The 27790-nt window shown below is 36.1% G+C and overlaps 6 protein-coding genes across 9 annotated transcripts; 2 read left to right on the top strand and 4 right to left on the bottom strand.

Moving 5' to 3' along the window:
- Positions 1-56: 56 nt before the first annotated feature.
- LOC103859351 (assimilatory sulfite reductase (ferredoxin), chloroplastic) lies at positions 57-3915 on the bottom strand. Its single transcript, XM_009136868.2, has 7 exons — positions 3657-3915; positions 2480-3262; positions 1362-1856; positions 1145-1279; positions 958-1074; positions 462-620; positions 57-389 (listed from the first exon to the last, which is right to left on the bottom strand). The coding sequence occupies exons 1-7, from the start codon at positions 3843-3845 to the stop codon at positions 336-338; spliced, it is 1932 nt and encodes a 643-aa protein (XP_009135116.1). The 5' UTR covers positions 3846-3915; the 3' UTR covers positions 57-335.
- Positions 3916-9347: 5432 nt separating this feature from the next.
- Positions 9348-11202, top strand: LOC103859350 (cyclin-dependent protein kinase inhibitor SMR1-like). Of its 2 annotated transcripts, none has more exons than XM_033286391.1 (2): positions 9348-9942; positions 10289-10343. In XM_033286391.1, the coding sequence occupies exon 1, from the start codon at positions 9512-9514 to the stop codon at positions 9881-9883; it is 372 nt and encodes a 123-aa protein (XP_033142282.1). In that variant the 5' UTR covers positions 9348-9511; the 3' UTR covers positions 9884-9942; positions 10289-10343. The 2 variants fall into 2 exon arrangements, with proteins under 2 accessions (XP_033142282.1, XP_009135115.1); XM_009136867.3 differs by lacking the exon at positions 10289-10343 and adding an exon at positions 11001-11202 and having other exon boundaries at positions 9350-9972.
- Positions 11203-13144: 1942 nt separating this feature from the next.
- Positions 13145-17878, bottom strand: LOC103859349 (NAC domain containing protein 50). 3 transcript variants are annotated; one of them, XM_009136865.3, is made up of 5 exons: positions 16944-17878; positions 15374-15651; positions 15121-15285; positions 13684-14301; positions 13145-13471 (listed from the first exon to the last, which is right to left on the bottom strand). In XM_009136865.3, the coding sequence occupies exons 1-4, from the start codon at positions 17161-17163 to the stop codon at positions 13699-13701; spliced, it is 1266 nt and encodes a 421-aa protein (XP_009135113.1). In that variant the 5' UTR covers positions 17164-17878; the 3' UTR covers positions 13145-13471; positions 13684-13698. The 3 variants fall into 3 exon arrangements, with proteins under 3 accessions (XP_009135113.1, XP_033142273.1, XP_033142272.1); XM_033286381.1 differs by having other exon boundaries at positions 13162-14301; positions 16944-17213; positions 17306-17878; XM_033286382.1 differs by having other exon boundaries at positions 13151-14301; positions 15374-15736; positions 16944-17179.
- Positions 17879-18119: 241 nt separating this feature from the next.
- On the bottom strand, positions 18120-22347 carry LOC103859348 (NAC domain containing protein 50). Its single transcript, XM_009136863.3, has 4 exons — positions 20611-22347; positions 19450-19727; positions 19157-19342; positions 18120-18947 (listed from the first exon to the last, which is right to left on the bottom strand). The coding sequence occupies exons 1-4, from the start codon at positions 20819-20821 to the stop codon at positions 18327-18329; spliced, it is 1296 nt and encodes a 431-aa protein (XP_009135111.1). The 5' UTR covers positions 20822-22347; the 3' UTR covers positions 18120-18326.
- On the bottom strand, positions 21702-22772 carry LOC103860148 (putative F-box only protein 15). Its single transcript, XM_009137746.1, has 3 exons — positions 22423-22772; positions 22086-22239; positions 21702-21923 (listed from the first exon to the last, which is right to left on the bottom strand). Exons 1-3 carry the CDS (start codon positions 22770-22772, stop codon positions 21702-21704), a joined length of 726 nt encoding a protein of 241 aa, XP_009135994.1.
- On the top strand, positions 22499-27737 carry LOC103859343 (F-box protein At3g08750-like). The gene is made up of 2 exons (XM_018657989.2): positions 22499-25366; positions 25673-27737. The coding sequence occupies exon 2, from the start codon at positions 25680-25682 to the stop codon at positions 26871-26873; it is 1194 nt and encodes a 397-aa protein (XP_018513505.1). The 5' UTR covers positions 22499-25366; positions 25673-25679; the 3' UTR covers positions 26874-27737.
- The last annotated feature ends 53 nt before the right edge of the window (positions 27738-27790 follow it).

Raw genomic sequence — 27790 nt, 5'->3', positions numbered from 1 at the left:
TTCAGGTAAGCTCAACCATGGGCTTATCACATAACACATATTCTTCCTCATTATAATTTCTCCAAGACCATAGTTGCTTATCTTTTGAGCAAATAGCAAATACATTACCATTCCCTAAAGGAAATAATTACTTTGTCCATACAACAATCAAACATACCCAAAAAGGAAAGAGCCAAGTGCTTATTGGTGGTCTCAACTCAAGTAAAAAAAGTACAGAAGAGTACGATCAAGTACATAATCTTTATTTGTCAGATGTTACCGAAGAGTAACACCACGACAAGAGAATGCATCCTTTGTTTTGTGTAATTCCAAAAGACAAAAGTTCCTTCTTGTTTTTACTGTGGAGATCCTTCGTACGCACTTATCAGCTCCTTGAGTTTCTCAAATCCCTGAAAAAATATTGTATTAGTTAAATCACATCTTCTACGCTTTCTAAGAAGAGTCGTTTAAGAAAGTCTTACCATGCGGGTTGTGAATTCTCCAAATGATTCCTTTGCTTGTCTCCCAAGTTTCCAGTTGTAAAACAATGGCTCAAAGACCTTCTCTAAGTCTTGAATCTTCACCTTGTCCATGAACGCCCTCGCTATCTGTGTCTGGTTCGGTGTCCCTCCTAACCAAACCTGCAACAGAGAACTTCCAATGAGATTTTTTTTACTCCCTCTGTTTATAATAAGTAAATAAGTGTCATTCTAATATTTTTTTTTAAACAAAAAATATCACTTTAGAATTTTAATGTAGATTATATTTATTTTAAGCTGAAAATTAATTGCAAATTGTATTTGATTTTATAAATAATTTTTTATCTCAAATACTATTGGTCTAGTAGATGTAATTAATAACTTAAATATATTTTATTTACTTTTTTAATATGTGTGAAAAATGTAAAATAGACACTTATTAAGAAACGAAGGGAGTATTATTATTCTGTTCCAACTCATTGATGGAAGCTGTAATTACCTGGTAGCTGTTTGGACCATCTCCAACTAGACCTACTTCAGCCATATATGGTCTAGCACATCCATTAGGGCAACCAGTTACTCTCACCACAACCGATTCATCATACTCAAGACCAACCTGATACAAGAAAGAAATATATTGCACATGAGAGGAGTTATCTTTTTAGAAAGTATCCATGAGATCATACCTTCTCAAACATTGCTCGCACTCGCTTTAGAATACTAGGGATCCCACGCTCTGCCTCAGTTATAGCCAAAGGGCACAAAGGAAAAGCTGGACAAGCCATTGCCGTTTGGTTGAGAGGATCTACAAACTCTGGTTGCTGCTCAAAATCAAACACACTCTTTATAAACTTAACTTTCAAAACGCCAAAGACTATGAAAGAAAGAAAACAAACTGCTTACCAATAAGCCAGCCTGAGCAAGCACAGTAGTAATGGAACGCTTCCACTCGCTCTTGATATCACACAACACAATGTTTTGATTAGGCGTGATACGCACGTCAAGTCTATACTTCTCAATGACTTCCCTCAGCGTCTTCTTCATGTTACCTCCAACGCGTCCACTGTCTACGTGAAGGCCACAAAACCAAGCACCATCTCCCTGCTCATGCCATCCCAAATAGCTTTTGAACTCCCACTCTGGCAAGTCACGGGGAGGCTCAAACTTTTTACCGTAGTATTGCTCAACCACGTCTCTGAACTTTTCGATTCCCCATGAGCTGAGCAGATACTTCATTCTACTGTATTTGCGGTCGTCTCTTCTACCGTGTTCACGTTGTGTGACAACAATGGCCTTTACGGCGTACAAGATGTCCTCCTTTGGTACGTAGCCTAATGGTTCTGCAATGCGGGCAAATGTAGACTCCATTCTGTGTGTTCTTCCCATGCCTCCACCAACCTGAAAGAAGAGGGAAAAAAACTTATAAGCAATTTTAAGCACAATGGAGATTTGGCTTGGGCGTTTGGTTTTCATTTCAACTTTTCGGTTTTCGGTTCTGAAGGTATAGGAACCATTTGGTTATGTATGAAATTCAATTCAATTTTGGCTCGGTTCTTTTGGTTTTCGGTTTGGGTAATAAATGTATAAAATTTTGGTTCCACTTCGTTTCCGGCTTTTCAATTAATTTTGGATTAAAATTCAGATTTTTTCAGTTTTTCAGATTAAATATCAGGTAATTTGGATAAATTTAAATATTTTGAATAAAACTATTTGGGTAATTTGGTTCATTAGGATAGTTCGAATAATTTAAATATTTCAGATAAAAAATATTTGGATATTTTGGTTTAAAAGATGTATCTAAAAATATTTGGTAAATTTTAAAATTATATATAATTAATATTTTAAGGTATCTAAATTGTATTGTAGAACCCATTGGTTCTCAGTTCAGTTTCGGTTTTTCGGTTCCAGAAATATAGAAACCGTTCGATTATTCGTGAACTTCGGTTCGGTCTTGGATTCAATTCGGTTTTTCAGTTCCCGGTTTATATATTGGAAATGCTAAAGCAGATGCATAGACTTACATATATATTGAAACCCTGAGGCTCCCCATTTTCATCTGAAACCACAACAACGCCAATGTCATTGGTGAGAAGATCAACAGAGTTATCAGTAGGCACAGTCACAGCGATCTTGAACTTCCTCGGCAAGAACTGAGTGCCATAAATAGGCTCAGGAGAGTCCACAAAGTTAGTCCCATGAGAGTTATCATTCCTCGCCTCCACAACCTCAGGCGCCTCAGCCGTCATAAACTGCTCACCATCAACCCACATGTCATAGTAAAACCCTGACTGAGGACTGAGAAGCGCCGCAATGTTATCAGCCGTCTCTTGCGCGAAGAGATAGTCTCTCTTCGCGTAAGGCGCAGCTGGAGCAAGAACGTTTCTGTTCAGATCACCGCACGCGCCGAGCGTGCTCCCCATGTTTTTGATGATGGAGCTCATCACGGTCTTGAGATTTTGCTTCAGGACGCCGTGAAGCTGAAACGTTTGTCTGGTGGTTAGACGGAGCGTGCCGATGCCGAACTCGTCTGCTAAGTCGTCCATGGTTAGGTAGAGCTGGTTCGGGACTTTGCCGCTTGGGTTCTTGGTGCGGAGCATGAAGGAGTAGGATCTTCCGCCGCGTTCTTCTCGGTTGTACTGCTGGTAGCTTCCGTGGAACTTGATGAGCTGGACGGCGGATTCGTTGACGTTTGGAGATTCTGTTAGTAGCTCCTCGTTGAGAGGGTACCTGATGAAGTTGCTATTCTCTTTGATGATCTCGACCTTGCTCCTCTTGGTGGGTTTTGCTGCCTCAGGCTTCGCTGGCTGTAGAATAAACATCACAGAACAACATCAGAGAAAGAAGGAAAGAAACACGTAGCTAATAGCTCTAGTGGTAACGCTTTCTATCGTAAAGGTTAGAGGTGCCATGTTCGAATCTCAGCAGCTGGGATTTTCAATCTATTAACTTCTAGAATTCAATCAAAATAAGAAAGAAAAAGAAAACTTTTCATTGTAACACAAAAACCAAACATCTACTGTCGTATCATTACACAAAACAGCATCATCAATCTATTACAAAACCTTTACATGTTTGATTGCAACACAGTTGTAACAAATCAAAGAGAAATCAGTGAAATTAATTGTTTATTTTTTTCAATCATAGCAAGAATCTTTCGAAAGCTAGAGATAAATCAGGCAAAGAGTATCAACTTTTTACCGTTGATATGGCTTTGATTGACGATGAAGATGACGACGATGGAGGCAACGAGTGGACACCACCAAACACGTTTCTTCCGAGGAAAACGGTACGAGATGACCTCAGAGAGTGGATATTCCCCACCCGGATCTTTTGATCGGTGGAAAACACAGTGGCGACCCCCGCCGGAGAGCGAAACGACGTCGTCATCGTTTCAGATAGAGAGAGAGACTGAGAAAGCTTTGGTATTTTTAGTGGTGGTTAAATAAGTACTTTAAAAATTAACTAGATTTTGACCCGCCCTTTAAAAGGGCGGGTATATTTTTGTTTTAATTTTTATATTTGTGTTATTTTTTGTAATTATATTTGTGTTTTTTTTTGTAATCATATTTGTGTATAAATCTTAATTAAAATAAATTTTATAAAGTAACAGAAATTTAAAAGTTGATCCGGCATCGCTCAGTTTTTTGTAATCATATGTCCGTATACCCGTTTTTTTAAAATTATATTTGTCTGTTTTAGATCTTGATCCGCATGTATAGTATTGGTTTGTAATTTTTTGGTTTTTTATGTTACTGTAAATATGTAACATTTTCTGTAATTTTTTCTTATATGTTAAAGAAATTTAATATATATACTGTTATATAACGTAGGATTATCTTAACGTAGTGGTTACTGTATATTTTTTGTTAATTTGTAAGGATTTTATCTATTTAAAATATTTTGTATTTAAATTAGCGGTTTTAAATCCAATTTGGACTCGCGGTCGAACTGGTAAACCCAATGATTTAGGCTTTAAGAAATATGAATTAATTAAAAACTTGATAAAACCTGCAAAAACGCTAAAACGAAAGGCTAAATATTAAACCAATGAGTAATCGATATGTCATATAATTTTATTTAAATTTTTACTTTAAAATTTTCAATGTTTAAATTCGATATTTAGATAATTATTAATTTTAATATTATTGTATTTTTTGTTATATGCTGTAACTCCAACTTGTTATAAAAATTGTTTAAATTATATTTTACGTGAAATGAAAAAAAACTTTATTATATTTTTAAACATGGATTTTTATTTTATTTTAATATCAATATATTTATAATTATATTAAAATTAATTAAACTACTAACCATAGTTCTCCACGGTCAATCCAATAACTCATTGACCGAAAAGTAGTCCGGTTCAAAGTAAAATTATGTTTAAAAAGTTAATTAAATTACTGACCATATATTGTTCATTTCCATTAATTTGTAGTGAAAATAATATTATTGAAAGTATAGTATCAATATTATTGTTTTCAAACGACATAATTTCTATTTAGTGGACTTCGCACGTTTTGTAACTAAAGGCAAAAGTAGTCGACAGTTTTTTATATATTGAAAGTAGTGGATTCCTAATATTTTGGAATTAAAGGGTGACGTTACAAAATATGCATACAGCTTAGAAGTAGTTTTTCTTTAGTTACGGTTATGAAATTTGATTTATTTTAAAATAGGTCCAGTGACTCCTTAAAAAAAAAGATAAAATAGATGGACTAAACTATATATCAATAGGTCATGTTCTTAATTTAATAGTATTGATAATAAGAGCAATGGTCAATCATGTGCATGGCACGAGACACTTACACTCGAGATGACTGACCAAGAGAGCGACTGAGTAGTACCAACGGTCAGATCGATGAACGTGTCAAATGTTTGCTGCTACAAGGCGCGTGAGATTAATATCTAATATTACTGAAGAACCTGACCGGTTTGTGGTACAGAATACAAAATTGATGGTTACTCTTCACATAATGCGAGTTGGTGCACTAATGATATAAAACCTTACGTGGCCGGCGTGGATTGGTTAGTTGTCTGAACCTAAAAATACACATGTGGGGGAAAAGCAGTGTACAGTGAGCGACTCTCACCTACTAAACTGCTCGCGCTCTCGAGGGGCTATTTTTAGGGTCTGTGGTAGTGTGGTGGGCACATGCTTTAATTTGTAGTTAGCTAGCTCAAAATGATTTTACTATTCAATAACATTATATAATACTTTAGAATATTTATCTCAAACCCCATTAGAATATGAATATATACTGCTAATGATGTTTACGAAACATTAGAGCACCCGCATCAAGGGGTTAAGTATAAAGTTCACACAATTCTCAAAAAAAAAAACTATTATAATAATCCACAAATTATGAATCCAGCTCGTGTGAGCTCTCTCCACTGATACGAGTTCACCCCTGTAACGCGGGCCCCACGCCACGTGGCGGCCCGCGATTGGTCCGATTATTATTATTTTTTATTTTTTATTTTTTTAGAAAAAATCAAACGAAAAAATAAAAAAAAAATAATAAAAAATTAAAATTATGACCCCCTTAAAGGTTCATTGATGCAGATGCCCTTATAGATTATGAGAAAAATATTATGAGTATTGAAAAATGAACATCATTGTCTACTAGACTGACCCCACCATTAGCATAAAAGTACTATATATTAGCCTAAAAAATGGTGGCCTGAGTTGATGGAACGTTTTACTTGTTGAAAAAATTAAGAGATAATTTTGCAACATTTTCAACAAGCTCAGTTAGCAATGCAATCGTGAAAGATCCCTAAAGGTGAAGAAAAATGAAATTACTTTACTTTTGAAACTGGTCAATATCAGATATTTTGGTTAGGAAAACCTTATATTGCATCAAAGATCTTAGCTCTCTTACAACTTTAGATTTTTAATAGCAGGTTGTGAATCTTGTGTAATGGAGTAGTTACTTACTGTGTCGCATAGAGAAAGATTTTTGAATATCTATGGGACCAGCTATTATAGCCAAACACATCACAAGTTCTCTATAAACTTGCAGCTATATATGCTCTCAAACTAGGATGTTTGTTATATTAGTTGTTCTCATAATCATAATTCCAACAGGTTTTACCACCTTAATATCTATCTCTCCTCTCGTCGGCTCTCCTTCCTCCTCGAGGCCTGGACTACTCTCGATTGGGCCTGAGATGATAAAAAGAGCCTAATCGAAACCCAGGAGCTATTTATTTCCATAAACAAATATATAAATACAAATATGAAAGTTTTTGTTGGTAAAAACATATATGAGCGTTGTTTTGTGTTACCCTTCTACGTACAGTTTTATCATTGCATATTCTCTTGAAGTTACATAGGCCATTTCAAGGTGGGTGACTTGAGTACGTGTTGACTCTTGCAAGAGTCTTCCAAGTCATTTTTTGTACTAGACTTTCTGTATGTTTCATGCTAAAGTGATAACGATTGTGGAATTATCAATTAAGATGATAGCATGACTTAAATAAAGTCTTTCGTCCACATCTTTTATATATTATAGGTTCCTTTCTGCCTTTTTCCATGTGGTTTCCTGATTACAAAGAAAAATGAAAAATTAGATTGATGGATTGATTTATGTTAACTAGACTATAGTTGTTAATTCTGGTATTATCACATCTAATAAAACTTACAAGTTAAGCTTTCCAGAGTTTTTTTAAAAAACCACTAACAAAATAGTATGTGACCTTGACGGGTTTTAAAAATAAAATTCCTAGTACCAAATCTGTTTTTGATAGTAAATAAACAAATCTTCGTCCATGTGGCTGCTGATGTGCTGGTCCGGTTAGGACTTGGGCGGCCTCGTTTAACAATGATGTAAAATGTAACGACTACTATCATCAGCAACCTATTGCGAAAACATTCATTGGTTGGATATAATGATATATACTTAATGATCGAGGAATGTGTCAATTTAATTTACCAAAAAAAAAGTGTCAATTTAAATTTGTAAATTTTGTATAATTAAATGATCGATACATTCGTTCATCTCTATGAATTGATAGGGAGGGGTACAACTATATTTACATATGATGTACCGGTCCCTAATCATATGCTCCTTAACTTTTGTTGTCTATTGGTATAGTCCTTTGAATTTTGTGGTATTTGAATTTGTTATTGCGAAATATCCAAATATATAAGAGTAAATAACAAAAAATACAGGAATGAGTTCATGGCTTCTTCATGGTCTGGAAGCCATGCACGTTACGTTTCACTTGCTTTCTTTGTCTACACTGTACATTTACTTAATATTTTTTTATTGCATGTGATTCTAATATGAGACACATGATTATTTGTCTTCTTCTTTGTTGGTGTACAAATTTACTGTATAAATTTCTTATAATTAAAACTTCCAAAAGCATTCGATAAAAGAACAGAAATATTTTTTGGAATCCTATGTGGATTTGATCGGGTATATGGATTTACCGAATATAAGAACTTATTTTAATCAATTAGGTTTTGTTTTCTTTGTGAACCACATGCAATAGTGCACAATTCGTATGTCTACGTACGATGTACACTATTTGTTATCAGTTATCACCCTGTAATGTAGGGCCATCGTGTTTCATACCTTGAATTTCTTTTTAAGGTTTCATACCTTGAAATTTGAAAATATATGTGAGAATCTTTCCTCCAACTCAACTTGTAGAAATTTTAATATAATGAATCAAACAATATTTGTCTTAAGTGTAGAACTTTTAATCGATCAACCAAAGTACTATAGATCTATGAGTCTTCAATATCTGATCCTCTTTTGGTTCGTGAATTTTTCCATTTATAGGAAATATATGTTGAAACCAATTAAAACAAAGATCTACTTTGAATCGATTAAACTGTGATTTCATTTTACATTTCTTTTCTCTGTATCGTCGGCTTAAGAAATTTATTTGATTTGATTTTAGACGGTTCCCGTTTGACCAAATCAAACAGCCGGAGGCCCGGAGTTGGACCACCTAAACTTCAACATCGGGTATAATTGATAGAATCTAAATGCTACATTTTGTTTGATTGTGTGATTGTATGGTTTCTTAGCCTCACAAGAAACATTGGCTTATCCTAATTGCCCATACATCTTTAATATTTTTGTCCGACCCTTGCTTTGTACCTAGGCCAAACCAGAAAACGTGTCAATGTCTAGATATACAGACAAAAAAAAAATGTTTAGAGTAACCAAGCATAGTTTAAAATGGTAAAAACAAGAGACAAAAGGTTGACAAAAACAAAGTAAATAAAGCAAAGGCAATATAGATCGAGATCTCCTGCGAGAGATCATATAGATCTTTCCAGTTTTGTACTTTTTTTTATTTGGATGTTCCTACTGACTCACTTCCACAGATCTACTCTATATCATCACCACATGCACTCGATATATCCAAATATATATATATATTTACTTATATACACAGCTTTTGCAACTAGCATTCTACTGATTCTAGTAAACCCATGTTACAGCCTATAATAATTGGTTATATGGCATGGTAAGGGCTTATATTTAAACATTATTAAAATCGGCATGTAAAACGTCTTGGTCCATCCTGTATACAGATCACATTGTCTTATACAACCTCTCATGTTTGACATTTAATTTAGTAAACACAAAATATAATGATGCTCCATGCATGGACTAGTGTTTAAATCTGAACACATGCCCCATGTCTATAGGTTGTAATAGGCACAAGACATATGTATTTAACCAAATTTTATGTTTTATGGCTTCGGAACTTACTTAACTGCCCACGGCCCAAAGATTCAGCAGCACGGCACAAGAAATGTTCTAATAAATAACCAGATGAGAAAGAGATGGGTTCTCGTTTGAGATATTTTTAGAGGAGAGATAGTTTCTCTCCACATATTCAGTTACATAATAAAATTATGTAAACCCTATCAAAATGGTAAACCACATGTGACTTTGTGTGTTCGGTATACGTGTATGTAAAGACATAAACACATATAACAAACCTCTCTCAACCTCTCTTCTCCAACAAGTTTTCCACAAAAATAAACTTCCACAGCAAACAAGAACACACACACATCTATAGATATGGATCTTGATTTATTACAAGATCTGTCCAAAGTCAATATCCCAACAACCATTAAAATCCCATCCAAAACCTCTAGAAACATAAACGATGGCGATGAAGAAAACGAAGATGGCATTAGCTGCAGCACACCCACATCTGAAGAACACAAGATTCCCTCCGTTCTTGATTCTCCACCTTCCCCGCCAAGAAAACCTCGTCCACCGCCGTCAGAACCGTCGGCGGCTATGATGATCAGATCGTGTAAGAGGAAGCTCTTAGTGTCGACTTGTGAGATTATCACGAACCGGGAAGAGATTGACCGTTTCTTCACATCCGTTTATAGTGACACGGCGAAAAGGCGGAGACGTTATCCTCATTGTCCGCGAAGATGAGCCTTTAGTTCAAGATTTACACTGATTTTTACAGTTTTACTGGAAATACTGTGAACTTTATAATCAAGTATAAGGTTTAAAGTTTAATATCCCCTATATATTATTTGAGAAGCATTACAACATTTTTTTGTAGCCAGGTGTCATCACTAGAATGATTCTTAGAATCCTTAGAGAAATATGTTGGTCCATCTAAATATATAATAAACTTTTTATTAAACCACAATAAATACATTATTAATGTGCTTCATTATTTCCTTAAATAAAATAACGAAATTGCCTAATGTTGCTAAAGTATATATGACAATTAATGATTTTGAATAATAAAGATTTGATAACATAATTGTGTATTATAATTATATTTGTTTAATTTTAAGCTATTAAAATAAATTAAACAATCATAGTAACCATATAATAAAAATTAAAAAAACTTATTTATATATTATATTTTTAATTTTGAAAAACGAGTATAAATTACTAAAACTGTTAAAAGTTTCACATTCAAATTTTGTGATCTATGATTTAAAACTTTTATTATGACATGATACAAATAATTAAAAAATAATATAAGTTGAAAGTCTCATTTAATAAGTATCAAAAATAAAAGATATATAAATATATGTATCATTTTAAATTAAACTATATGCCATATAAAAATACATAAATATCTTAATTTTGAAATTTACTTTGAACATTTTTGATAAAAAAATTGAAAATATTGACAACTTAATTTTTTAAATACTATAAATTACTTACACCATTAATTCCACAGTGAAAATTTTGTTATCACTAATTTAGACTTTTTGCTATAACATATACAAATGATAAAAAAATATGAGCAAAAAGCATCATCTAATAAATATTAATATTAAAATATACCCCATATATGTTACTATCATTTAAATTTAATTATATATCATTTCAAATAGAAAAAAATATTTTTTTGATTTATAAAATTTATTTATATGTTCGTACCAATTTAATTATATAAGTAGTAGATAATGACTTCTTAATTATTCAATATATATTTATTATTTCATAATATGTTATAAACATATAATATATAAAATAATTTATATATATAATGTTTATCCCGCGCAATGCGCGGGTCTTAACCTAGTGTTTATATAAAATGGATGGATAATTTTCTGCGACCGCATATTATTTTCATTTTTTTAAATGAAAGAAATCAAGGAAGAGGTGCGAGCTTATAGAACAGATCATGTTCAAGTAAGGTCGTATTGATTTTGTATCGAGGGGTTGATGTTGTAAATTCTGTAATAAATGAAAATTTAATTCCAATTGCCAAGTTTTTTTTTTAAGTTGCGAAGTTTTCTAATAATAATTGGGATATTTATGTCATATATAAGCGACAAGATCGACTTCTTTATCATCCAGCGTCAAGGAAACAAAGCAAGTATTGCTTCATGACTTATATACGTACATGTGGTACATGTTCGTGTAAATATGAAATTATTGCATTTATTCAACCAGCTAAGGAAATTCAATGAACCAAAAGTTTTGTAAGAAAAAATGAAACAAATTTTATACTCTGGTATAGTTCTTTATGAAGCCTTAGATGCTGTTTCTTTTTTTATTTTCATACAGATTGATATATTTTTGTAAGCTATTATACACATTTGTCATGTTTTTCAATATTACATACATAAATTATTATTATTGTTTGGTTAATTATAACGGTGCGCTTCCACAAACTGAATTCAGTTGAACAAGATACAAATAATTCAAGTTGAACTGCAAAATGTCATTCTCATTACTATTGTTAGTTATATCAGCTAATTATGTTACCAAAAATGCAATTAGCGTTTAAAAGTATTAGGTGCTAATTTGGTCGAAGATGTATCAGTTGCGTGACCAAAGTTGTGAAAGCAATAACGCAGAGATAATGAAGCCTTGATAAATGCAAATATCTATTTTGAAGTAATGTAAAATAAGCATGCACATGTTAATTAACGCAGTTATATTTTTATCAAATTCGTTTTATCAGAAATTCATGCTTGTTTCTGACATTTTGACGGGCCGGTAGAGCGACGGACGCAACTTTGGGATCTGTGGATACTGCAATTCATTTTTGTATAATACTATAGAAGATATTCTAAATATTTCAAAGTTTTTTTAACACAAACTTTCTTTCATTAAATCATTGAAGAACTACAATAGTATAGTAAGAGGAAATTAAACATTCTCTTGGAAAATAAACATAAACTACAACAATAATTAAGATTAAACATGATAATTCTTCGTCAAAAGATGTCAGCGAATTCAAAACAAATCTTGAATGCGTCGAAGAAGCATGTAAGACAAAGTCTGACAGCTAAAATTTAGCCACCTTATGTTGTAACTTTGAAAACTAATCTTCACAAACGAGAAGAACCGAAATAGTCTCGATTGCACATTTTAACCCCATACAGACTACTACACAAGGTGACAAACCAGTGAACAAGTTGAAGCAAACTCTTGGTAATAAACCCGAAGAATTGTCTCTTTTCACAGAAAATATTTCAAAGTTCGAAGTTGATACTCATCGCTTAGTTTTCTACGATCTCTAAACATTGTATATAAAAAATAAAAAAAATATTAAATGAATCCAAATGATTTGTTTGATGACCGGAAATTATGCATATGTAGTATAATATGTAGTAAAAAAAATTGATTGTTATAAAAATTACAATTGTTGTGTAAATTTGACAATAATATAATACAGTGATCGATGATAAATAAGCCATGATTACTTGAATGATTAAAAATGAGTTAGGTTGAGAATTTTTTCACTTGTTTTTTTAATAAAGGGCTATTAATTTTAACTTGTTTTTAAAAGATAATTTTAGCTTCTTCTTTTTTTGAACAAAATTTTTTTTTTAGCATTTTTATATAAAAAATTGAATTGTTATATGCCTGTTGACTGTTGTGTCTCTTTAGAAAATTAAATTTATTAATTTCTTTGAGAAGCAACAATTTGAAATTATCTTGCTGGCAAGATTACTCACCATACCAACAAAATTAAATATTGAGAATATGGCCATGTGACAAAAATGGAATTAATGTGCTTATTTATTAGACCAATAAAATTGAATAGGAAATTAAATAGAGTAAAAATATGGTTCGTTGTAGGAGCCATGATTACGCAACCAACAAGAAAATTATCTTTTGAACATAAGCTACTCTTTTACTTCTTCATGATTGAGTTAATTCTGTTATTCAATGGGAAAACTCAAGTGTGTATGTTGCCAACAAAAGCACACAAGGCAAAGCTAAACAACTTCGTCGAAGATATTATTACTATTTCTATATAGATCAATGAACCATGCATAAGTATGTAATTAACTAATTTTTAACACAATATTAGTTATATTAATCATGAAATGGTGAATCTGTATGCACAAATAAAAAAAAACCTTGGTCACCGGATGATCGATCGGTTTAAAGCTGCAGAGACCTCTTGTCTGAACCAAACGCTGCAGCTAAGACTGCATAGTCATTACAAGTTTCTGAAGTCATCTCTGCATATGTCTCATTCCTTGCTGAAGTCTTGTCATGTCTCCTCTCAAGTCGTTCAGTATCTTCCCATTCCTATTCACCAGCATCAAAACCACATACACCATTTTTATGATAGAGCACCAGAAGCTAAAAGCCGATAAGAGAGTCAAGAAAGATGCATTAACATCCCCCCAAAAAAAGAAGGAAAATATCCTAATTTTACAACAGCCATTCACACGGTTCACAATCCGTTCTACTGAAGCTACCTCATAATGTAAGAAGCTAAAATGCAAAGAAGAAGAAACCTAGAGTTATGTTTTTTAGAGCGTTCCTTGTCCCTTGTCGCTGTTCTTCTTCAGCTCATCGTTTTCCTGACGCAGTGCATCGATCCTGGACTGGAGAATACTGATCATAGCCTCTGCACTCATCATCTCAAGCTTGAAAGTCTCTCTCTCAACAGACATCTCGTGTATCTCCTTATGTAGATCGTTAAGCATCTTCTCTTCAGGAGATGGAAGTGGAGTAGGAGGAGAACCTTCCTTGTGAAGAGGTTTCTTCTCGGAGATATCCATGAGGGAGAACTCAAGCAATGCAGAGATGGCGGTGCTGGTGGCAGCAGCAGATGATGATATTAAGGTTGTTGTTGTGGACGACTCCGGTGTGGTCCTGCTTGAGTTTTTGTTGTTGGATTCGTTTTGGCGTCTGCGTTTGTATTGGAGGAGAGGTAACGGAGGAGGAGGAGGACACTCAACCTCATCTGCGTGCTCACGTTTGAGTGCTTTCTCATCTTCATCACAATGGTTGTTGTTGTTGTTGTTATTCTCCTGCGGCTTGAGAGCATTCTCCTGATGGTTAACTTCCATATCCATTGGAGTAGCCTCTCTTGGTGTCTCGTTGATGTTAATAAGCTCCTTGCTTTCTGACTGGTACAGTAAAATCACAAAGTTATATGAACTTAAGAAGGTGAACACACAAAAGATCTGACACCAAATGCTTTTGTCAAATTTACAGATTAAGCCTAGTAGTAAATAACACAACAAGTCCTTCTGATAAGAGCATTCACCGATCAAATAAAATGACTTCATATGATGCAAAGTTAAGTGGCAAGTGCTTCTCAAACAAGGATGCTATGTTCAGACGTGAGAGATCTACAAGTGTTGGTTACAGGCTCATGTAGTCCAGATTCTACGAACTCAGCCATCAACTGAAAACAGTACTCAGACAAAGCTTCCCTTCAGCTAAAAGTTTTTACATAAAGAAATTTGATATTTTGCAAATCAAGAGAGATGATTCATCAGATAAATTTTTAACACTTGAACTTAGGTATCATTCAAGTAGTAAGAGTTGTTCATAAATAGACTAGTCAAGTTCAAATTAACTCACTCAGCCCACTGAAACCATTTAAAAGATGGTTTCAACACATAGTTTTTGCATACAAAAAATACTCTCTCCGTTCCAAAATACAGGATGTTTAAAAGATTTTTTTTTATATTTCAATATGTAAGATGCTCATATTTCTAGGTAATTTTTTTAATTTGATCAAAAACTATATATCCAATCGGATTTTTTAGTCTATTTTGTAACTGATTGACAAGTTTTTAATTTATAATTTTAATGAAACTTTTTAGATAAAATGTAACTTTACTAATATGTGTTTTGACCTAAAACATCTTATATTTAAGAATGGAGGGAGTACTAAATATGAAACTAAGCAGCTTCTTGGTAGTGAAGGAAGTACAAACCTCGCCCATCTGGTTGTTTCCATTGGCTACTGGTAACGGCTCTGCCCTGACTCTAACTACTCCATCATCAGCCCACTCCTCTTCAATGAACGGCGCATATCTGTTCGCACTTGGTGGTCCAATGTTCTTCTTGTGGAACACTTTGACCAACACATATGCATCTTGCTGCATTCAAACAAAGACTTGAGATGAGAAAAGGAAGTTTAACTTAGGATGATTCTTTTGGAACAGTATCAGATATAAAACTATATACCACCAAGTTTCCGTTGCTTTCGGTTTCATAGTCCACAAGGCGATACTCGTGCATGACCCAGTTGGTCCGGAGCCCATCCGGGGCACGCCCGCTGTGGAAAACGAGCGTCTTCTTCATACCGAGGATCTGATCGGCGCGGCGGATCTCTCTGTCTTTTCCGGTGGCTTTCCAGTAGCCTATGTTGGTGGATCGGTTCATTCTAGCGCCGTTGCCGTACTTCTTGTCTAACGCGCAGTAGAAGTACCATTCTTGGTCCCTTGTCTTCAACCTCGAAAACACTGGAAACACACGACACGGAAGAAGGGAAAATTAAACCGGAGTAAGCTCGAGATACTTAAGACACGCAACAACAAACTTCATGTCCTGAAACACAAAGCAAACTAATGAGGAATTACACAAGGCAAAACATGAAACCGGACCATAAGACTAGAACTCAAAACTTCACATAACCAAACACAGAAACAACAAACTTCATTCCCTGCAAATTTATGTCGTGAAACTCAAGGTAAACTAATCGGAACTACTCAAGGCAAAAAAGGAAATGAAACTGGACTAAATAAACAATAAACTCAAAAACTTCAAGTAACCAAACACAGAAACAACAAACTTCATTCCCTGCAACACAAGCAAACAAAACTGAAACATAAGGATAGCAAGATAGTCCGACACACAAGCAAACTAACGTGGAAGCACAAGTTAGCAAGAAATCTATAAGGAATCGGAAATACACAAGGCACTAAATGAAACCGGACTTCATAACACTCAAACTCAAAACTTCAAATTTACCAAACACTGAAACATACACAACACAGAAGAAGAGAATCAGAACAGCATAAGCTTGAGATACCAAGACAAGCAAACTAATGTAGAACCAAAAGTCAGCAAGAAGTCCTTAAGGAATGGAAATACAAAAAAGCCAAAAAAAAACATATAACCAGAAACAAAACACCAAACTTCATTCCCTGGAACACAAGTAAACTAATGTGGAAGCACAAGTTACCAAGAACTCCTTAAGGAAGGCGAAAACTTGAGATAACCAAACACAGAACAATGTGTCCTGAGATAACCAAACACAGAACATGAGTTGGCTACAGAACAACAAACTTCATATCCTGAAACACAAGTAAACTAATGTGGAAGCACAAGGTAGCAAAAAAATCCTTTTAAGGAATCAGATACACACACAAAGACAAAGAATGAAACCGAATTTAATAACATGAAACTCAAAACTTCAAGTAACCAAACACATAACAACAACAACAAACTTCATTCCCTGCAACACAAGCAAACAAAACTCAAGCACAAAATAGCAACAAAAAAAAGTACAGATTTTTTCCAATTAAAAGTCGACAAGATGAAATTTTGTTTTCACAGTGTAACAGCCTAAACATAGCAAATGATAAATCTGCATCGAAATTCCCAAGAAAATGAATCAAAGCCCATAAAGCTTAACTCTTTCCCCAGAATTGAGTTACCTAAGAAGCCATGGCCACTCAAATCAGAATCAACAAATACACAGGTCTGTAAGAAACGAAGAGACAGTGAGAGAAACAGAGGAAGCCCATCGAACCTGCTAAGTCCCAAGGCTCGTACTTGTAGATATCGACATCCCCAATCGCATCGAACCGCACTGGTCTACCCAGAACCTTTCGCTTCAAGTAATAGCTCACGAGTTCCTCGTCAGTGGGATGAAATCGGAACCCGGGAGCAAGCGCCGTCGCCGCCACGGCAGTACTCGGCGCAGTCGCTGTAGACGGCGAGGACTCAGCAGCCACAGAACCGCGATCCATTAAAGCAAAAGACCAAACTTTGTTACTAGGGTTTGTTCTCTTTCTCCAGACTTCAGAAGACGAACAGACAAAGGAAGTTGGGAGATGGGTTTTGGATTTTACGGAGAAGAAACCAAAGAGAGACGGCGAAGATTAAAGGTACCTTCAATTGCAAGAAATTAATTGTTCTTCCTCTTTTTTTTTGGCGTTTCCCAGAAGGCTAGACAACAAGTTGTCTTCTTCGGATTGCGATTCCAATTTTGCTTTTTTTTTTCTCTGTTTTAAAGTGTGTTCAGTAATAAAACCCCCAGCGATCAAATCTTACTGAGCAAGTTTTGTCGTATTATGTAGTAAAATGAATAAAACGCCGTCGTTTCGTTGTGGTAAAAAAAGTTAAATGTGTTTTCTTTTTCAACTCTAGAGATCAAAAACGAGAAGAACAAGGCTCCACACATACAAAAATGGTACATTCATTCTACTACTAGTCTGCTAGAGCACACAAACTCATAAATGATAAAAAAAAGTTAAACATAGACAGGATACGTATACCCTACGACATGGTCTAAAATGAAAAAAATCCACCCAATTTGATTTTACAACCATTTCTAAATACATTTTCACTATGATAATCTACAAGTTGATAAAGAGTATATAAAGCTAGACAGTAAAATGAACCACCATGGCTAGCCAGACCAAGTACTAGTCCACCCCTGGCAACCACCACCTAGTCCTAGTCTATAAATTAATGAGGATTTTTCTCCTTAATGCAGCAAAGAGTTTTCATATCGAATCAAAAGAGAAAGCAAGGAAAAATATAATCTGAAAATTATGAGGAGAAGAGAAGAACATTCAAATTTTAGTATATAACCCAACGAAGACCATATGATAATTCAAAATGTGTACGATTATAAACTCAATGCAGACTCACTAAATATAAACCCAATGAAGTTCCCTACTATGGAGAGGTTGAACATTCCTTGAGACAGATTAAAAGAGTTCTTGACTGAAAAGACTAGATGATAGTATATTACAGTGGAGTAACCTTAGAATGTTCTCAAAAGATGTAGAAACATCAGAAAGAAAAATAAACACCTAACAAAGTTCTCAATCCATCTGAAGAAGCTACATAGATAACTCCTAATATTACGGAAATTAAACAGCTAAAACGGCAAAGAAGAATAAAATTAGTGTCCATTGGCGCTGTTGTTGTTCTTCTTCAGCTCATCGTTCTCCTGGCGCAGTGCATCGATCCTCGACTGGAGAATACTGATCATAGCCTCTGCACCCATCATCTCGAGCTTGAAACTTTTTCTCTCATCAGACATCTGCTTACTCTCCTTCTGGAGATCATTAAGCTTCTCCTCAAGTGTAGCTTCCTTGTGAGGACGTAGAAGGTTTTCTTTCTTCTTGGAGATACCCATGAGAGAGAACTCAAGCAATGCAGAGATGGCGCTGTTGGTGGCAGCAGCAGTAGTAGACGATGAGACTAAGGTTGGTGTGTTGTCGACGGTTGTTGTTGTGGACGAACAGTAATCCTCTGCGGTCCTGCTTGAGTTGTTGTTGCTAGACTCGTTTTGGCGTCTGCGTTTGTATTGGATGAGAGGTAACGGAGCTTCTTTGTTGAGAACGCACACGGCAGGAGGACCCTCATCCTTATCTGCATTCTCACGTCTGAGTGCTTTCTCATCTTCATCATTGTTATTCTCATGCGGCTTGAGGGCAATCTCCTGATGATTAACTTCGATATCCATTGGAGTAGCCTCTCTTGGTGGCTCGTTGATGTTAATGAGTCCCTTGCTTTCTGACTGGATTACCACAATAAAATGAGGTTAATGATTAGTCCAAACAGGACTAGAGCAGCTTCATTTCATCATACAGTTTTTGCAAATAAGAAACATTATGATATATTGCAAATTAAGGGAAGGTGATTCACTTCCAACACAGAGCTTTTTGCATATAACAAATACTGAAATGAAACTAAGCGGGTTAGGGGTTATGGAGGAAGTATATAAACCTGGTCCATCTGAATGTTTCCATTGGCTACTGGCAGTGGCTCTACCCTGACACTAACGTTTACTCCTGGAATCAGAGCTGCTCCATCACCGTCCCATTCCTCTTCCATGAACGGCGCGTATCTGTTCCCACATGGTGGCCCAATGTTATTCTTGTGGAATATTCTGCACAACACATATGCATCTTGCTGCATTCAAACAAACAAACAATTGAGATGAGATAGGGTCCCTTACTTAGACAGTATTCAGATAAAAGCTTATTCAAAAGTTAAAATCTTTTTAAAAATGTGCATACCACCGGGTTTCCATTGTTTTCGGTCTCATAGTCCACAAGGCGATACTCGTGCATGACCCAGTTGGTTCGGAGCCCATCTGGAGCACGCCCGCTGTGGAAAACGAGCGTCTTTTTCATACCGAGGATCTGAACGTCACTGCGGATTTCTCTGTCTTTACCAGTTGCTTTCCAGTAGCCTTTGTTGGTTGCTCGGTTCATCCTAGCGCCGTTGCCGTACTTCTTGTCTAACGCGCAGTAGAAGTACCATTCCTGGTCCCTTGTCTTCAACCACGAAAACACTGAAACATACACAACAAAGAAAAAGAGATATTCAAGCAGACATAATAGCACTGAACTTGAGATTCCAAGACACACAACGATAACCTTCATGTGCTGAAACACAAGCAAACTAATGTGGAAGCACAAGTTCACACCAGAAGGCAGAAAAAACTGAAACTTGACTTATTAACACTAAAGCTCAAAACTTGAGATAACCAAACACAGAACAACAAACATCATTCCCAAAAATACAAGCAAACTAAACTAAAGCACAAGATGGCAAGAAACTCTTAAGGAAAAAAAAACTTTTCACTTGAAACACCATCTCTTGAGTCAGCTTGTCAGATGCTTCTTATGGAAACACACACAACACACCAGAAGATAAAATCAAAGCCAGACATAATAACCACTAAAATTGAGATACCAAGACATGCAGCAACAAACTTTATGCCCTTATACACAAGCAAACTAGAGCGGGAGCACAAGCACAAGGAATCGGAAATACATCACACCAGAAGACAAAAAATGAAACCAGACTTAATAAAGCTAAAACTCAAAGCTTTCATATAACCAAATACAGAACAACAAACTTCATTCCCTGAAACACAAGCAAACCAAACTGAAGCACAAGCGGCAAGAAAAAAAAACTAGACTTTTCACAGTGTTACAGCCTAAACATAGCAAAATGTACTAACAGAGAAAAACATCAACAAAATTCTCACAGAAAATGAATCAAAGCCCACAAAAAAAAACTAAACCTTTCTCCTGAACTAAGTAAGAAGACGCTAAGACCACTAAAAAATCCCAAATCAGAACCAGCAAACTCCAATGTCTCACAGACAAAACCCTAAATCACACAATACGCAAAACATAAGAGACATTTCGAGAGGAAACCCATCGAACCTGCCAAGTCCCACGGCTCATGCTTGTAGATATCCACATCCCCAATCGCATCGAACCGCACAGGCTTACCCAGAACCTTCCGCTTCAAGTAATAGCTCACTAGCTCATCGTCAGTGGGATGAAATCGAAACCCAGGAGCAAGCGCCGTCGCCACCGCAGTGGCCGTCGTCGTCGGCGGAGAAGACACAGCAGACACTGATTCGCGACCCATCGAATGCAAAAAGACCCTTAAAAAAAAAATCTACCTTTTCCCCCAAACCTGAACAGGGAGAGAGAGAGAGAGGAGTTGGGTTTTGATTTTAAGAGGAAGAAGAGTAAAAGGTTACTTCAATTGCAAGAAATTTGTTTCTTTTTCGACGGCTATTTCGGATTTTGCGATTCCGATTTTGATTTTCAATTCCATTTTTTTCAATTTTTCATTTTCCATTTGCAGTAAGCCCTAGAAAACACTGCGTACTTTTGTCGTTTTGTTAAGGAATCACTGTCGTTTTAACCTATAGTTGTTTTTTTTTAACGATCCAACGCATTATCAAAGAATTTAAAAATAAAAATAAAATTGTTACAAAAATGAATTGAATTTCCCTTTTTATACTAGGTGAATTGTATATCTCTAGTTAGGTATCTTATTATATCCAGAAAACAGAAAGTTAATGATAGAATATGGAATGTGAAACAAAACACAAAAAGAGTGACATATACGTTTCCTTGCAGAAGGATACTTTACCAATAAGGCAAGCTAAAGACTTGGTCCACACGAATCATCATCTTCACCCATTTTTGATTTTTCTCTTAATGATAAACATAAATTGTGCTTATCTTGTGAAATCATACGACAACTTCGTTATCAACCTGTTAAGAGTACAGATTATTAATAAGCTACGAATATACATATATAAGTTACTTTGTACATATTAAACAAGTAAAGGTGCACAAAAAAGTTTATAGTATTTAAGACTACAACTGTATCAGTTTAATTATAATACAGTGCAAAACCAAAACCAATATTAGTAACATCTTTACAGTGCACAAGATCAACAAACAAAGACCAGAAACTAAAGCTTAGAACACAAAACAAAACCTTAATCTCTTATTCATGGAAGAGGGACTAGACTTGGAACATACACATAGCCACAAACGAAGGCGCGAGAATATTCATGCACGTCGTCACGTTCTGTCACCTTTTCATTTCTCACCCCATCCTCATCAATCTCATAAAGCGTAAGGCAATTACGAACCTTATCACCTTTTCCTTCAACTCCCACGAACCATACGATGACACTCTTAGGCAGGGGCGTCCCTGAGATGCTGGGGGCCTAAAACAGTTTAGTAAGAGTTTTAAAAAAAGAAATTTTTTTACAAATTTAGGGGCCCCTTCTTATGTAAATTTTTTTAAAAATTTTGGGGGCCCTAAGCCGGTGTTTCAGTCCGCTGTGCCCAGGACCGCCCCTGCTCTTAGGCTTCACAAAACAGTATACAGGACTAGCATCATCACGGACCTGTAACGCCGGCCGAAGACCAGGACCGGACAAACTGAAATATTTGCTAAACGAGACATCACCATCACCCAACTTGCTTGAAACCCACACCTCAATGTTTCTTGATGATCTGCCTTGTTGTAGCAAAGACAAGCTATCTCCATTGAAGCAAGATAAATGACTATTAACATAAGAGGTTGGACAGAAGCATACGTCCTTGAATGTTTCATCCGAGAAATCGAAACACCGAATGAACTCATATTCTTCTTCTTCTTCTTCATCTTCTTCTTCTTCTTCTTCATCTTCTTCTTCATGATCTCTATAAGCAATCCAATACATGTTACCCATCACAGCCACACATTTCCTCGTAATCTTCACATCAGCATCAACCTTTATACCAATAGTTCTCCAAGCATTCGTCTTGAACTCGTAAATCTCAACATGTGGTACTACATTGATCTCGTAATTACCCTCAAGGCCACAAGTAAACCGCACGATCTTGTAACCGTCGTCACGAGCCTTCTTCTTGCTGTTGCTGTATCCAATCCCGTAGTACTCACTATTCGTGATAACATCCACGGGGTCGACCCATCTGAATTTCCTTGTGGCGGGATTCCAAAGAGCTAGGTTGGCGAATCTCAAGTGATCGGCACACTTGCACAGCATGAGTCCATCGCAGTGAACCATAGTATCAATTAGAGGTGTCAACTGGGCGGGCTGACCATGGGCTAGCCCAGTCCAATTCATTTTGGGCGGGCTATGGACATGTCCAATTAATAAATGGTCCAACTGGACAAAAGACCAATTGGTATACGGTCCAATTGGGCGAAGACCAAATGGACAATGGGTGTCCATGGGCTTCTTAAAATATAATTTCATGAGTTTAATAAAAGAAAACATAACTTTACAATTTAACCAAAAAAAAAAACAGTTTTATCGTTAAAATAAAAAATTAATGATTTTGACGGAAAACGTAATTCACAGTTTTGACGGAAAAATGTATTTCATAAATTTGGCGAGAAAATTTAATTTTTCGGTTTTGGCGGAAACACACACAATTTCTCGGTTTTGGCGGGAAAACGCAATTTCTCAGATTTTGGCGGAAAAACATAATTTTTCGGTTTTAGCGGGAAAATGCAAATTTGCGGTTTTAGCGAGAAACACACAATTTTTCGATTTTGGCGGAAAACGCAATTTCTTGGATTTTGACGGGAAAATACAATTTTTCGGTTTTGGCGGAAAAATGTAATTTCTCAGATTTTGGCGGGAAAATACAATTTCTCGGTTTTGGCGGGAAAACACAATTTCTCGGTTTTGGCGGGAAAACGCAATTTCTCGGTTTTGGCGAGAAAACGCAATTTTCCGGTTTTGGCGGAAAAACGCAATTTCTTGGTTTTGGCGAAAAAACACAATTTCTCGGTTTTGGCGGAAAAAACACAATTTCTCGGTTTTGGCGAGAAAATGTAATTTCTCGGGTTTGGCAGGAAAACGTAATTTTTTTGATTTTGGCAGAAAAACGTAATTTCTCGGTTTTGACGGAAAAATAAAAAAATATCGGTTTTGGCAGAAAAACGCGATTTTTCGGTTTTTGCGGAAAAATGAAACTTTTTCGATTTTGAGAGGAAAACATAGTTTTACAGTTTTGATAAGAAAAAAATTACTTTTATAATTTTGGAAAGTAAACATAATTTCAAAATTTTAAAAATAAAATCTAAACTAATAATTAAAAAATAATTATAAATATTATTGGGTGTCCATGGGCATGCCCATTTGGACATGGTCTCTATTGGTCTTAGACATTTGTTGGACCATTGTCCAATATGGACCACCCATTACTGCCCAAAACTGAAATGGTCCAAATGGTCATGCCCAATTGGGCCATGGACGGACCATTTGACAGCTCTAGTATCAATCTCATATGGAGGAGGTTGAACGTTTTGGATTGGCGAAGCTGTGCGTTCTCTGGTCAGTACTGGATCCATGATTTGTACCACACCATCAAAGATTCTTATGAATCGTTCTTGAGAGCGACGCAAGTGTTCGTAGATGAATGTTTCGTCGGTTATGAGAGCGTACCACTTCTTGCATGTCGGTTTTGATCGGACGAGAGCATCCGTCGGAGTCTTGTAAAAGATTTCTTGTGTTATCTCCGGTGGCAGCGAAGACAACGACCACGAACGCTTTGAAGAAGAAGCCATGAGCGCACTCAGAAAGATTTGATTAATCGTCGTGGATTCTTGAACCAGTTTGTGATTTTTTTTTATTTTTTTTTGTGTGCGCGAATTGTTTTGTATGCTCACTCTAATATAATCAAATATAACGACCGAATCGGTTAAGATGTAAGATCTCAACGTACATATTGATCGAAATGTGTAAATCTAAATCATGGATACTCCAAATTCTCTGTTTAATTTAGGCCACGTGTTGTTGATCACGCAACCTAGTCTCACCCGTAAAGCAACACGTTCGTGGGATAGTTTTCGTCTAGTGCATGGGCTTCGTTGTTTTCTGATGAGCCGATACGATATATGTTTGAATAATTTGCTATATAAAATAAGATTGATGTGATATTTTTTAAGAGAATTCATACACATATATACGTACATACAAATTAACAGTTAACAAAATTGCTATTAGATGATTCATGTCTTATTTATTTACTATGAGTAATATGAATCTTTTTTTTATAATCACTGGAGTAATATGAATCTAAGAAAATTAAAGTGAAGTAATTTATAAAATAAAAAATTTAAAGGCCATGCAAAAATTAGAAGACAAATGGTAACAAACCAATAAACTCTTGCCGTAGAGATTTCAGTGCCAGAATGTTAGGTTAGCCAATCAGATTTTTACATAATGTAACCACATTTTCAATTCATAAGTAAATGTTTCACATAAATAATACTCACATGCTTTTATAGAATAATAAATTTTCTTGTCAGAGAAAATGATGAACTTGCTTTGGTAGTAGCATGCCTATGGTCATATTTTTAGCATAAGTAGTACTAGTTAGTGTATCTGCCAAAACAGAGTGAATATTATGAGCTCATACGACAAGAGAACTCATACACCTATCATCCAAGGTCTTCAATAATCAACGAGAGAATAATCAATAGATCTAATCCAAGCTTGAGCACCAAGGAAAGGCACATACATCATACATGTTGTGACGTGATCACCACTATCCACACAAAAAAAATCACTAAGCTTGATGAGTTCGTCGTTGTTACCAAACCGGTGGTTACTAAACCGTCGTTACCCAAACGGTGATTACTAAACCGGTTCGTCTGCTTTATTCAGTCATTAAGATTCAAAGATTTCATGTTTTTGGTTAGGTTGAATCTTTAAGTGTTACGCTTGATTTATTCAGTCAATGATGTTAAAATATTTTACAAAAAAATAAAAATAAATCAAAGAATCACAGGGAGGAAAAGAATAATTATCCAAAAAACGGTGGTTACTAAACCGGTTCGTGTTTTTGGTTCGTTTCGGTTGAATTTAACGGTAAAAAGAACCACACTGTTTAGTCGTTTCCCTCTTCTTAATTTTTATCCAAGAATCTCTGATACGACTCGAATCTTCCTCAGAGCGCTCATGGCTTCCCCAAGGCGTTCATGGTCCTTGCCGCTGCTGCCACCGGAGATAATACAAGAAATCTTTTACCGGACTCCGGCGGAAGCTCTCGTCCGATCAAAACCGACGTGCAAGAAATGGCACGCTCTCATCACCAACAAAAGGTTCATCAACGAACACCTCCAACGCTCCAAAGAACGTCCCCAAGAACGCTTCATAAGAATCTTCGACAAGGTACGGATCATGGATCCAATAACCAGAAGAAGCGCAGCATCACCAATCCCAAACGAGCTACTACAACATCCATATAACATCAATACTTTGGTCTACACCCTCATGGTTCACTGCGACGGACTCATGCTGGTTGCGCATCGTGGTTGGAAGTGCAGAAGCGACGGATCAATACTCCCCAACATCGCACTTTGGAATCCTCTTTTGAATAAAATCAAATGGGTCGAGCAGCCCACGGGGTGCATCACGAGTGGTGACTACTACGGGATTGGATACAGCGGCGATGGTAATTACAAGCTCGTGAGATTCACGTCTCGTCCGTTTGAGGTCGAGGGTTTCGAGGACGTGCCAGAGGTTGAGGTTTACGAGTTCGAGACGAGTTCTTGGAGAACCGTTGGCGGCAAGGTTGATGTCGACGTGGAGATTGCGAGGAAGTGTGTGTCTGTGATGGGTAACATGTATTGGGTTGCTTATAGATGTTGGAAAGAATATGAGAAGTTCATTAGAGTTTTCGATTTCTCGGATGAAACGTTCAAGGACATATGTTTCTGTCCTCCCTCTTACGGTGATAATAGTCACTTGTCTTGTTTCAATGGAGATAGCTTGTCGTTGCTGCAGCAAGACGCAGCGTCAAGGAAGATTGAGGTGTGGGTTTCGAGCAAGTTGGGTGATGGTGATGTCTCGTTTAGCAAGTATTTCAGTTTGTCCGGCCTTGATCTTCCGGCGTTACGGGTCCACGCAACTGCTGCTCGTCCTGTGTACTGCTTTGTGAAGCCTAAGAGTGTGATCGTGTGGTGCGTGGAAGTTGAAGGAAAAGGTACTGATAAGGCTTGTAGTTGCTGTACTCTTTATGAGATTGATGAGGATGGGGTGAAGAGTAAGAAGGTGACGGAACGAAACTACGTGCGTGACTATTCTCGCGCCTTCGTTTGTGGGTATGCGTATGTTCCAAGTATGATCCCTCTTCCATGGGTTAGAGATTAGGGTTTTATTTCTTGTTCGCCAAGCTTTCGTTTTGTTCTTTGTTTGTTGATCTTCTGCCATGTATATCTTGAAAGGAACTATATGATACCTGATGTGTTGTGCAGATGTTACTTAACATGACGTTGGTTATGGTTTATGTATTAGAATCTTGACAAGTTTTAGGTTATGGTGCATTGTTATATCATGTGTGTCTCAGTAACGGTAACGTTGCTTTCAGTGCTGGTATGGGCTTAGTCTTTTGATAATAATTTTCTAGTTCAAGAGGATGCCTATTGATCCACCTTTGGAACATGACATGACTCTGGTTTATACGCTGGAGGGTGCCATGCACCCTACAATCAAACCCACAACTCAATTAAGAAATATAGGTGAAAACCACGATAAAAAACGTTTGGGAGGATATAAAGATAATGAACTTGCTTTGATAGTAGCATATGTCATCTTCTTAGCATAAGTAGTACTAGTTTATCTGCTGAGCTCATACAAGTACAACAAGAGAACTCATACCGCCTATCATCCAAGGTCTCCACTCTACAGTAATCAGTGAGAGAATAATCAATAGATCTAATCCAAGCTTGAGTTCCAAGGAAAGGCACATACATCATACATGTCGTGATCACCACTATTCACACACACAAAAATCACTAAGGCTAAAAAAACCACTATAAGTCTACAAGCTTGAGTTCCTCGTCGTTACCAAACCAGTGGTTACTAAACCGGTTCATTTGCTTTATTCAGTCAATGAGATTAAAAAAAATGATTTTATGTTTTTCGTTCGGTTGAATCTTTTAACTGGTTCGCTTCTTTTATTCAGTCAATGAGGTTAAATTATTTTACCAAAAAAGATTAAAGAATCACAAAGAGGAAAATAACATTTATCCAAGAATTTCTGATATCATAATCATAGTTCCTCGTCG

The sequence above is a fragment of the Brassica rapa genome, chromosome A03 (genome assembly GCF_000309985.2).
Source record: "Brassica rapa cultivar Chiifu-401-42 chromosome A03, CAAS_Brap_v3.01, whole genome shotgun sequence".
Classification (NCBI taxonomy): domain Eukaryota; kingdom Viridiplantae; phylum Streptophyta; class Magnoliopsida; order Brassicales; family Brassicaceae; genus Brassica; species Brassica rapa.
The sequence above is the reverse complement of the archived record's forward strand: the minus strand, read 5'-3'. Positions and strand labels throughout refer to the sequence as shown.

Bases quoted from the DNA above. Each gene is read 5' to 3' on its own strand.
- LOC103859351 (XM_009136868.2), bottom strand. From the start codon at position 3,845: ATGACGACGTCGTTTCGCTCTCCGGCGGGGGTCGCCACTGTGTTTTCC. The intron at 3,263-3,656 runs GTAAAAAGTTGA...TTTATTCTACAG, and splicing joins CAATCAAAGCCATATCAACG to CCAGCGAAGCCTGAGGCAGC. The intron at 1,075-1,144 runs GTATGATCTCAT...TTCTTGTATCAG, and splicing joins TGCGAGCAATGTTTGAGAAG to GTTGGTCTTGAGTATGATGA.
- LOC103859350 (XM_009136867.3), top strand. From the start codon at position 9,512: ATGGATCTTGATTTATTACAAGATCTGTCCAAAGTCAATATCCCAACA.
- LOC103859349 (XM_009136865.3), bottom strand. From the start codon at position 17,163: ATGGATCGCGGTTCTGTGGCTGCTGAGTCCTCGCCGTCTACAGCGACT. The intron at 15,652-16,943 runs GTTCGATGGGCT...GTGTGTTTCCAG, and splicing joins CGAGCCTTGGGACTTAGCAG to TGTTTTCGAGGTTGAAGACA. The intron at 15,286-15,373 runs GTATATAGTTTT...GTTTGAATGCAG, and splicing joins AAAGCAACGGAAACTTGGTG to CAAGATGCATATGTGTTGGT.
- LOC103859348 (XM_009136863.3), bottom strand. From the start codon at position 20,821: ATGGGTCGCGAATCAGTGTCTGCTGTGTCTTCTCCGCCGACGACGACG. The intron at 19,728-20,610 runs GTTCGATGGGTT...TGTATGTTTCAG, and splicing joins TGAGCCGTGGGACTTGGCAG to TGTTTTCGTGGTTGAAGACA. The intron at 19,343-19,449 runs GTATGCACATTT...GTTTGAATGCAG, and splicing joins AAAACAATGGAAACCCGGTG to CAAGATGCATATGTGTTGTG.
- LOC103860148 (XM_009137746.1), bottom strand. From the start codon at position 22,772: ATGGTTCACTGCGATGGACTCATGCTGTGCAAGTGTGCCGATCACTTG. The intron at 22,240-22,422 runs GTATTGGATTGC...CAATGGAGATAG, and splicing joins GTGGCTGTGATGGGTAACAT to CTTGTCTTTGCTACAACAAG. The intron at 21,924-22,085 runs GTATACTGTTTT...AAACTGTTTTAG, and splicing joins TCCGTGATGATGCTAGTCCT to GCCCCCAGCATCTCAGGGAC.
- LOC103859343 (XM_018657989.2), top strand. From the start codon at position 25,680: ATGGCTTCCCCAAGGCGTTCATGGTCCTTGCCGCTGCTGCCACCGGAG.